The 12,355-nt window shown below is 32.1% G+C and overlaps 1 protein-coding gene across 1 annotated transcript in view; it reads left to right on the top strand.

The window, feature by feature from the left end:
• Positions 1 to 5,212, top strand: part of LOC107449558 (glycerophosphodiester phosphodiesterase 1) — a 52,677-nt gene extending 47,465 nt beyond the window's left edge. The window contains exon 6 of the mRNA XM_016065115.4: positions 4,229 to 5,212. Coding sequence (XP_015920601.1) covers positions 4,229 to 4,355 — 127 coding nt within the window. The 3' untranslated portion in view covers positions 4,356 to 5,212. The remainder of the gene's footprint in view (positions 1 to 4,228) is intronic.
• The last annotated feature ends 7,143 nt before the right edge of the window (positions 5,213 to 12,355 follow it).

The raw sequence follows: 12,355 nt of genomic DNA, 5'->3' as shown, positions 1-12,355 counted from the left end.
TATCAAGACAGCGGAGGGAAAAGCTATTACTTTGGCAGGGGTTGATTGCAAGCCGAACTCGAAAATTTCTTGACTAAAATCACGAATGAATTCATTTCTTTATAAATTTAAATCATTGATATTTTCGCAACATGAAATTCTAAATAAATTATAAGCAGCATCGTTGAAATGAATAATTTTGCATAAGCTTATTTTCGCATTTATTATTCTACCAGAAAAGATATTTACGAAAGAAAGAAATGCCAAATATAAATTCTAGTTCTAAGATTTTTAAATAAAATATACAAGAATTTTTTATACATAAATGGGATCGATGATTTCTCAAAACTTCTGGACCTTAGATTTCCGAAAATTTCCGGTTCGCGAAACATCCGGATTTTTCCCGGATCATCTCTGCTCTGGAGAGCTCGAAATGTGTGTTTGAACAGAACTCGAGATACGCGTTTTAGAAAATGGACACAGAGGGTTTTTTTTTTTTTTTTAAAAATGGACGTTTGATTCCGTTTTTCCCTCGTGAAAATGTTTCTTTTATCCAAAGAAGTGGCCCATTTGCATTCATTTTTTTGATAAGAACCCTCTAAATATATAATATTACGTACGAATTATCGTTTAGCAACAACATTCATTCATTCATTAGCCTACTTGAGGTCACGTGAACATCCGATTATTGAGACAAAAATTATTCAGTTTCGTTTTTTTTTCCCGTTTTTTTTTCGCGCTTTACATTTTGTTAAACACGCGCATTTTGATCAGTTACAGAGTCATAAATGTCCGAAACTTCAAAAAGTATATTCCTTCAGATGAAAGAGAGAGAGAGTAGATAAGAGATGGCGACCTTATGGCGTGTGAACATCTCATTCAGCTAACGTGGGGGGATGATTGGGAAAAGAGAGTCATTTTGTAAACATGCAAAACTCATACGTTTATAACGCGTGTTCAGTTGTGCAGTGAAGTCTCATAGGGAAGATGGAAATTTAGTTTTATATTCCTTGGCCATATTATTGGAACACGCACCTCAGCTTCTATGTAAAATCTTAATACTAGATAATATGCTTATTCGAACTTTACCTTAGTTTCGTTACCACTATTAGACCTTTTTTCGCAAAATTTTAAACTGTTTCAATGCAAATTATGTAGTATCAGGTGATACTATGTAGGATTATTGTTTTGACCCGGCCGTTCGTGTATCAGCATTGTATTGCATTGAGTTAAAAATAAATACAAAAAATATCCTGAACAGAGAAACCCATTACGTTTAACTATAAACTCGTGCAAATCAAGTGTCTCATAATTATGACACTATACTAATGTAATACCTGATATAAGAATACATCGCCTCATTTAAACAATCGATACAGTGAGTAGAAGCTGTATCATCACCTTCATATTTTAGATGGAGTATGAACTGAGGAGAAAGCAAATCATTGTGTTTGATCACTTATTTTTAGTTTCTCTCCTATCCTTTCGAGTATGGTTTTTATGAGACTGTGTCTGGTATAGTATTGAGCTTTTGACGATCTTTGAACTCTTTCATATTTTAGCGAGTGTTTGTATCATATCAACCTCCTGTGTCGATTATAATGTAATCTCTAAATGTAATGAGGCTTGGGCAAACATTCATTACAACTGTACAAGCCATCAAATTATAGAGTGACTCGATTGCGAGTCATCTAAATAGAGACGATTTTATACCCATATATCATTTTATCAGATTGATCCATTTTGTACGCATGCAACGGATGAATGTAATTAAAATGTACGAAATGCATGTGTAGGTAAATAAGAAGATAAGAACCACCCTAAATAACTTTTGAGCGAATCTTAATGGTTGAATATGCCAATTAATGACTGATGTATGTTAATCAGACCTCAAAAACATCTCTAAATACCTCGACTGTTAAAGGGGCAATCTGGAGAGCGGTCCTTAATTTTACTTTTCGCCATATATCGACACTTTTTTAAGTGAATAGAAAAAATTTTGTACACAATATCGTTTACCCAAAAGATTCTATCCAAAAATATTTTTCATATTTATGTTTTATTTAATAATAGTCGAAACATTTTAATTGTTAGGTTTACAATTTACCCCCCATCATTTTTAAAGTACGTCATTTTAAAAAGCAAACTACAAAATTTGAGCAAAATCGGTCGTAAAGAAATCGTCGTAAATTAAAAATTCGTTTTCTCAAGAATTATTCGACTGCTCAAATTTTGTTTTTTGTCATGTAAAATTGCATATTTTAAAATCATGCATATCATAAAGTAATTTAGCTTACAATTCGAAATCTTTCCGACTATTTTTAAATAAACAATAAAAATTCTTAAATATTTTCAAAAATATATTTTTTTGCGTGGAATTATCTTTGTATCAGTGTTCAGAAGTAACGAAACTGCTGTAGTTGCTACTTTTTTCGTTGTTTGTAGTGCCGTGTGCTGCTTTTTTAATTTATTTTTTTTTTTTAAAAGTGGTTTGTAGCTTTTAACATTTGTTTAGTAGAGAAACAAGCAACTAATTTTTCGAATATCATAGATACAAATCTTCAATATCCCTGTGGCCGAGCAAAAAGAAGAATATTTAAACTAGCAATTACGAACATAAGACAATTTATTACTTTGAGCAATTACGAATCAAAATGTTATTTCAATGGAAGTATTTTCTTTGTTAATTTCAATGTAAAGTTCTATTAAAAAAATATGGACCACTACGAATAACTTTTGGTCTAATGATTGGATCTTCATAGCTCAATCTTAATGGCACAATGGATAACTTCAAGTATGCTAACAGACGATAATTTAAGTTATGAAAGTAGACACAAAAACGTACTTTCTCTAAATATACATACTTTTTTTTTGTGAACGGATATCTGACCTCCAAAATATAGGGAGTAGCCGCAATCTAGGAAATAGTTAGGTGAGAAGAGTGCTCCAAAGATTGGACCCTTAAATGTTAATTTCTCATTTCGCTTTATATCGATAACTTTTTAAAGCGAATTAAAAAAAACACAATAATATAAAATACGTTTAGCCAAAGATAATTAAATGCAAAAAATAACTTTTAGAAAATGTTTCTTATTATTTTATTTAACAATGATCGAAAAAATTTTGAATTGTAAGGTATTCAATTTTTTGCATCATTTTAAAGAATATAATTTTGTATGGAAAAATACAAAATTTGAGCAAAATCAGTTGACTGATATTAATACCCTTGAAATTGAATTTCAAAAATATCAAATACATAACATTCGATTTCTCAAGAACTATTTGACTGATTTTGCTCAAATTTTGAATTATAAATATTACATATATTGTACAAATGAAAAAAGTTTTTACTTATATATATATATATATATATATATATGTTTTTAGCATTCATTCGGAAGAAAACGTGTATATTTACGCACATAATGCATGCTTATATGCATTATGTGCACATACGTACGCACATATATTAACTGTGCATACATACGTACAAAACATTGCATTTGCTTACTAATATATGCTTACATGTATCGCACATGCGTACATACATATGAACCTGTTTGTATGTACAAACAGAGGCGTTTATGAATACATATTTATACCTACATTGTATTTATATTCTTACATTCATACATTTATTGTGCATGCATAGATACATACAAACATAATGCGCATATGTACAAACATTGTATTAGCCCTACTTACGTTTGTACATGCGTATACTACATATTTAAGCCTACATACATGCGTTTGAATTGCATATGAACGTACATTATCCGTGCCTAAAAAATGTAAGCACATACATACTGTATTTACATATAATATGGAATCTTATTATGTACCAGTCATTTTTTCTTGTTGTGATTATTTGGAATCATGATCACAGTTTTAATGTAAATTGTTGTAAAATTGATATTGTAATCACTATTACAGCTATAATAAAAGTTGCCATTACGATTACAGTTGTAATCATGTGACTATGATATGTTGTACTCATGATGTCATTTGTGACTGTAATCGTATAATGGAATCGGTTGCATTTTCGTCCAACCCTCATCTACGTCCACATTAAAAGTATTTTTTGGAAGCCTCTTTCTCCTTTATTAACAATTTAAAAGAAAGTATGTCCAGGCGTAAGTTTCAATAGAGTACTTTTTAACGCATTAAAGCGCAAACAAATTATTGGAAGAGAATGTCTCTGAATTGGTGATGAAGGAGAATTAATTGAATGTGTTGTTGTTGTTTTCAGTGAATATGTCCGCATGTGGAAGAAGAAGAACATAGAGGTCATCGCCTGGACACCCAATCACCGAATCGAAAAAGAATATCTGCGAAAAGTCTTAAATGTGACCCTCATCACTGACACTCTTCTTTGACGCCTGCTTTTTCACTCTAACACCAGAATTATTATTCAAATCAATTCTGTTGCATGCGCAAGTAATCATTTCATTGCATATGCAACATTGTCGCTATTGTGTTTAAAAATAAAGACAGGATATCTGCCCCCACCTGGAAAGACATGAATTTCGGTACTGAACAAAATTTGTCATGATTTTAACTATTAAAAAAAAAATTCATGGATTTAGGTCACCGAAAAATCTCATTTTTAAAATGTTATCATAATGCTTTTTAAAATGTATTTTTTCGGGAGAAAATAATAATTTCGTTAAGTCATGAAAAGTTCTTGGAATGAGGGATGAATTTGAAAATCTAAAATGTAGCAGATACCCTGTAAGGATAATTTTGTAAGCGTTATTTCAGTTCAACCTATTTATTTCTTATAAGCTCCTTATTTCCTCTCTCTCTCTCTTACTTTTAAACTAAAATTTATGCTTCGAAAACAATTTCGATAATCATGCTTGTCAATCAAACGGCTATTAATCATAATCATTTTCATTTAAGGAGCTTTCTTTGTACCATTCCATTGAGAAATTTAATTTCACACTGATATTTAGATAATACTATATTAAGAACAAAGCGTATGTTTTTTTTATTTATTTATTTTGTTCCAATTAGCATATCATTTGTACGTTATTGTATTCTTTCTTTTGTTTTTATAAAACTGTGGGTATTGAGTTGATATACATTTTACAATTTAAAATTAACGCCAAAGACATTTTTTCAATGTATGATTTAATGTTTATGTCTTATTGGAGAAAGTGTACTTCAAATTTTATATGCTAATTTTTATACTGCATAATTATTATGTAATAAAATTTATTGTATCCTGGCATTTATTTTTTTACTTCACACAAAATGCCTCACATATTCAGTAGAAACCTGTAAAAAAAAGGGGGGGTATTTTTTTTTAATGAATTTAACAACGATTGGAATTAACTTAACATACTTTCTTTAGCATAATTCACTTCCGTGCTTGTATTATATTCCTGTAGCTTTCACATTTTTTAAGAAAATCAATTCAATATTATCAAAAAAGCATTTTTTTTTTTTTTTTTGAAAATTTCAAAGAAACATTTTTCGTAGTTGCAAATTTTTTTAAAACACAGAGTAACATATATTTATGTATGAAAAGAGGAATTAGTTTTTTAGAAATTTTTTGAAAATAAAAGTTTACCATCACTATTTAGTAAAAAAAAGTTTGAAGTAAAATTTTCTGTCGTCATCAGCCCCGAGACATTGGATAAGCGAAAATTACTTCCGTAAATAAGTAAGCAAAATCGAAATAAAACTAATTTTATTCTAGAAATTCAGTTTTCAATAAATATTATTAGCAATGGTTTATTTTTTTAATGTTACGAAGCTTAGTGAATATGAGTTCATGCTTAAAAGTTGAACTATATAAAGTTCATCTGTAAAATTTCTTTAAATTCCTACAACATTCGTTTTAATAATTTTTTAGTGTAACAAAATTATAAATTTCGTTAGGTTTTATTTTATGGAGTAAGATTAAGTCAATGTTAAATAACAGCTGATAGACATTAATAATACTTCTGAAATGCAAATTGCTTCAAAAAAATAATAATAATAAAATTACACAAGAAATTAATATTTTTAATTGAAAATAACTTAATGAGATGAACAGGTTTTGTCAACTTGCCAAAATTAATAAAGAAACTATGTAAAAGCACTTCTCTCAAAAATTGCAATACAAATCTAAAATTTTTTTAAATTCCTAAGAGAAAAATCTAAATTCTAAAATCTAAAAGAGAATTTTCTAAAATGTTTGGCAAATATAAATTAATTCATTTGCCTACTAAATTAAAATTTTTCTTTGTACAGTGCGTCTAAAAACAAAAGAAAAAAAAACGGCCCTGAATGACTTTTGATCTAATATAATCGGATCCTCTCGTTCTAGCACAACTAGCTAATGGCTCAAGGAGGTGACCTCAAATATGCTAATTAATTGGTGCAGGCTATATTTTGGATTACGAAATAAGACACAAAAACGTCCTTTCTCTGAATAAACATACCTTTTTTTCCCGACGTATTCGGATTTTTGATTCTCATAGTTTGATCCGAAGAGAGCTGTCCAAAGTTTGGACCCCAGATGTTAATTTTATTTTTCGCCATATTTCAAGATCTTTTTAAGCGAATTGAAAAAATCTTTGAACACAATTATAAAATTATCGTTTTTCCAACAATAAATCCATGCAAGAAGCAAATTTTAGTAAATGTTTATTATTTAATAATGGTCAGAAAAATGTTAAATCGTAAGGTATATAAATTTTTACATAATTTTAAAGTATCTACATAGCAAAATACTACCATTTCTTTAGGAACTACTCTCTTCCGATTTTGCCATGTAAATTTATATACTTTAAAATTATGTAATATACCTTACGATTCAACATTTTTCTGACCATTATTAAATAAAATAATAAACATTTACTAAATTTTTTTTTTGCATGGATTTATTTTTGGAAAAACGATAATTTTATAATTGTGTCCAAAGATTTTTTTTTATTCGCTTAAAAAGCAAACTCGTTTGAAAAAAATAAAATTAATATTAGAAGGGTCCAAACTTTGGATCGCTCTCCTGACCAAACTAAGGGAACCCTATGTTTTGGAGGTCAGAAATCCAAATCCGTCGAGAATAAGATGAGTTTAATTCAGGGAAAATACGTTTTTGTGTCTGATTTGGTAACTTAAATTATCGTCTGCGCTATTTAATGTGAGGATCTGAGGTCACCCTTTGGAGTCCTAGAACATGAAGATCCGATCATTAGATCAAAAGTCATTCAAGGTGATCCTTATTTTTTTTTTTTTTTTTTTTGGCGCACTGTACTACTTAAGAATTAAAAAAGCAAACTACGCACGTGGTGCCATAAATAAAAATTTTTATTAAAAAGGAAAAGAAAGAGGCAAATGGATTATTTCTGGAGAAATTAGAAGCATCAACACATCTGATGTCTAAATTTGGTGAAGATATATTACGGAGTGGAGAGAGGATATCCCAGAAGTGCAATGTAAGCATCCATTCCCAGAAAGATAAATCATTTCGATAGACCGAAGTGAGTGATTGTAAGTTTTTTTTTACAGACGATCACTTCATTATAAAGAGTTTCCGAATTTCGATCTGTGAGAAGAACGTTATTAAATGAATGTTCCGATTAAGAATTTCGTTATTGGCCGCGACTCAGCTGCGTTGCTCTTGTTTGAGTCAATCCGGAATAACTTTTTCATCCGATTTATTCGTATGCCATCTTAAAGATCCGTACTTTCTCTGAATCTTCGGAAGAGGGTTACATTCATAATGATGAAACTTCACTTACACTTTATCGATTAATTATGCTCCAGGAAATTAACCAGTTTCCTGTGTTCTTTTGATGTGAGAATTTCTTGATCGAGCGGATGTTATGCGCGGAGTGGAAAACCTGCTAATTAAATTTTTGTGTTTGTTTGTTGGTTTTACGTATTCTAAATTTTGATTTAAAAAAAGAAAACAATACAATGAGTATAAATCATCAGGCAACGAGATTCAGTTGGGTGCTCTAGCTAGTCGCAAATGGGTTGAAATTAGAATGGGTGATTGTAATTTTATCGTCGTTTAAAAAAAATGGCTATCAGTCAGTTAAACTTATTTAGGAAACAAAAGTACTTTTACTGTTCTTCAGTACATAGTTCCAGGTGAAATTCGGCAGCTCTAAATAGTCAGAAATGAGTCGAAATTTTGATGGGCGATTGTAATCCGATTAAAGAGAGAGATAGAAAATAGCTAGCCATATTTAGGAAACAATAGCAATTTATAATGCTATCCAGTATAGAGCTGCTGTTGAAATGGGAGTACTCTAGCCGATCAGAAAAGACTCGATTGCAAGATTCCGTTCATAAAAATGTAATAATTAAAGAAGCTTCTGGTGGAGGAAATAAAAAATTTCATTTGCTTAAGTGTGATCCTAATTTCTTGGTATTCTTAGATTTGAGCTAAATATGGTTTTATTACTAGATGAAGCAGCTCTCAAAATAAAGTCTGTCCGGCATAAGCGTTTTCTTTTTGTTCTTTAAAGCTGCATCCGTTATATTCTTGTTCATCACATCGTTTTTTGGATAAAAAAGGGCGCCGAGACACCTTGGCCACTTAGATTACTTTGTGTCCGAGAGTTTATCAAAGTGAGAATGAAAACAATGGAGTGTGTTCTCTCTCAATGGAAGAAAATGGTTGCACTTGGCGACGCTCCTTTGGCGCTCATTTTAACCCCGGGAACACAGAACTTTTTCGAAACAATCCATACGACATTAATTTTATTCAATTAACATGTTGAATATATTAAAAAACGAAGTCATCAAAAAGTAACAAACATTTTATGTCACAAAAGTTATCATACACTTTAAATATTTTCTGATAAGTTCATAATTAAAAGTCATTTTTTTGTTTTAATTACTTTTCATTTATTATTTATTTTTGCAATTTAGTTGCAAAATTGGATTTTCGCTCGCTAAAGCCAATCTATTAAAAATGGCTCGTCATAAAGCAACAGACAATATTTGTCATCATTCGTGTTAGGGAATATAGCTAAATTATTTTATGCAACTTTACTATACTATGTGATAAAACGCTTAAAAGAATTAATTAATTTTTTTTTATAACCAATTTTTGGGTTTACGACTCCGTAGCCATGTCATTTTGAACCCAATCCAGAAGACAAGGGAACTCCTGGATCAAGTATTGGAAGAAATTTGCCTTCGTGGAGGACTTTTTGATAGAACTAACCCGCATGTGCGTTACATGGAGCGGAAAACCTCCCAGGACTCTAACCCATGATCCGTCTACCTCTGAGGATATTTTATGTCAGCACTGTGGTCGGTGCAAGCCGGATGCGGAATTCGTATCGACCAGGCAACCCCGGTTCACCTCATTGGAAGGCGAACGCTGTATCCCCTGAGCTACTCAAGAACTAAAATTTGTGAAAAATTCCTAAATTCACGTAAAGAGCAGAATTTAATGAATGCTTCAGATGAGTTTTCAGAGCAGCTGGATATAAATGGGTCTTTCAAAAACTTAGCAACAAGTACAGCAATGTTTCAGCTATTTTTTAATATAGTCACCACCAGAATTGAGACACTTGTCGTATCGTGGGATCAACTTTTGTATCCCTCTGTCGTAGAACTCTGCCGCCTGTGAATGGAACCACGTGGTGAAACAGTAAACGCTAACCGTTACTGTGAAATTGCGACGTGCCATTCAAAACAAGAGGCGTGGAATGCTTACTGCAGGTGTTGTGCTCCTCCATGACAATGCTCGTCCACAAACGGCTCGACGCACAGAAGCTGTTCTGACGAAATTTAGCTCGGAGTTGCTTGATCATCCACCCTACAGCCCTGATCTTGCTCCCAGCGATTTTCATGTTTTCTTGCACCTCAAGAAATTCCTATCCTCCTGTGAGCGTTTTGGCAACGACGAAGTGCTGAAGACATCTGTCACACGCTGGTTCCATTTACAGGCGGCAGAGCTCTACAAAAGTTGGTCCCACGATACGACAAGTGTCTCAATTCTGGTGGTGACTACGTTGAAAAATAGCTGAAACATTGCTGTAATTGTTGCCAATAAATATGTTCCCGAAAGTTTTATATAATTCATGCAGTTTTGTTAACACTAGATTATAGATCTTACTACTAAATATTCATTCTGAAATATTCATTTTAAGTAATGGATAGAGTAAGTAATGGAAATAGTAAGAAAATCGCGTCATTTTAAAATAATTTCGAGACAAAATAACGCCAAAGGTATTTCCTATGAAATGTTCTGTTTAGGATCATTTTTAGCAAGTTGGCTATCACTTTGGCGACAAAATGATAGCTGTGGTAACACCCAATTTTAAAACGATCGGACTAACATGTACGGATTCCGGTAGGTGCTAGAAAAAATAAGAATGCTAAATGTTCAGTTGAATCCATCTAAATCCATAGTTACCTTCCCCCGTGAAGTTAGTTACCTTCGACGCATTATTTACAGCAGAAGGTGTAAGAAAGAATCCAGAAAAGATTTCGGGGAATTGAGAACTGAAGTCGCCTGTCCATCCACTGGGACGTTTTCTTGGGTTTTGCACCTACTGCGGGTCAATAGTTGCCAAACCACTCCACAAGCTGACAGAGATTAATATATAATTCTTGTGGACAGAAGTATGTGAAAATTCTTTTAAAGAATTGAATATAGCCTTCCTATCTTACCCAGCCCAACAAAAATTTTTATATTTTAGGTACAGATGCCAGCAACGAAAGCTGTTTTTATCACCGGAAATTGTCAGTGAAGAACATAAAACTTAATGGAGTCAATCCAAAACTGGAGCGAAACAACCAGAAAAGAACTGTTCGTCATTGCCATCGATCTCTACGGAAGACTATTCTTGCTCGAGGACGCCTCTTTAACCTTGTTTCTTAAATTTGAAAAATCCGGAAGGTCAGGTAGCACCAGGAATATAATTTCGGGATTCGTCTTTGCAGAGAAATATAGAAAATGTGAATCTGACGACGAACGAAACCTGAAATGTCAAAATGTGAATGTCTTGCAAGTGACCAGAGGCCACTTTTGAGAGAATGAAAATACTCATAAAGAAGGTTCGTCAGACTGTTTTGTGATAGCTGTGCGGCTCGGTAGGGAGCCTTGAAATCTTTAGGTGCGCTATTTAAGCACTTGACATCTTTACTTCGATCTCCAAGTGGCAACTTATTGCCCGATCAAGAAGATACTGCGGAGGTCTGGGTGCAAGAATAGGTGTGCATCCTTGCAAATTCATTCAGGCCAAGGAACGAATTCTGCTATTTTAAAGGGTTGTGTGACATTCTCAGACGACGCCGAACCATCCCCCCTCACACATCAGGAACTGTTTCTGCTTGCATATCGCAGTTCACTCTCACTTATAGCTGTTTAGTCATGAACTTCCTAGTTATCTTCCTAGTTACCGGAAGTAAAGGGTGCTTCCTACACAGTCCTTAATATAAATATATCTAAGATTCTACGTGAAATCTTAACTCAACAGCTTTTAATGCGACTGTCTGCACTTGTTTACATTCGGGCGATTATTCAATGAACCTTCAGGCCTTTTGTCTTGTGCAAACAACTTTTTAAACAATTGCGTTTAAATAAATGTGTGATTTCAAACATGTCAATATTTTTCTTTTATGAGCTTTACTTTTGAAAATGAATCATTTCAAAACAAGTTCTGAGATTTTTATTTATTTATTTATTATTTTTTTTTTTTGAATTCTTACTAGATTTTCGGCTCTTTATTTCAAGCCAAATTTTAAAAAAAAAAAAAAAAAAGGGAGCGAAGGCAAATTTCTCTTCATGGGATAATTGTTCGATTAAACTAATCCGCATTTGCGTTATATGAAGTTAAAAACAAGTTATTTTTAACCCATGATTCATTGACCACTGGAGATGTTTGACGCAAAGGCTCCGTCATTGCGAGCGAATACATGAATCGACCCGTCACTGCTGGGATTCGAACCTGAGTCGTCCTATTGAGGGATACGAACGAGTGCTCCATCTCCCGACTCTTACCCAAAATTAGTTTCAAGTTTCTTAACTTAAACAAAACATTTTCGTCACCATAAAAATGATAATAACATTCAAATGGACATTCATTATTTGACAAAATATCACACATATTTGGTAAATAAATTATAAAAAGGAAATATAAGAATAAATCGCCACATTAAAACACATAAGTTAAAAATACAATGAAAATAAATAGTTTCGGAAAATAAAATAGATTATTTTGGTTTTAGAGCTATTAACTATTTTTTTTAAAAAAATACTAATAATAAAAATACAAAACTTTTTCTTCGCCTGTCATTTAGAATTCTTTGAAATGTTTCCTTAAAGAAAATAAACGAAAAATCAAAATATCGCCAAAAATGTGATGAACAACACGCCATTTCATCCATTTGTAGATGAGAGGAGAAAGAAAAAAAT

The sequence above is a fragment of the Parasteatoda tepidariorum genome, chromosome 5, assembly GCF_982258835.1.
Source record: "Parasteatoda tepidariorum strain Cologne lab strain chromosome 5, Ptep-v5.0, whole genome shotgun sequence".
Classification (NCBI taxonomy): domain Eukaryota; kingdom Metazoa; phylum Arthropoda; class Arachnida; order Araneae; family Theridiidae; genus Parasteatoda; species Parasteatoda tepidariorum.
Note: the sequence above shows the minus strand (reverse complement) of the source record. Positions and strands in the feature narration are given on the sequence as shown.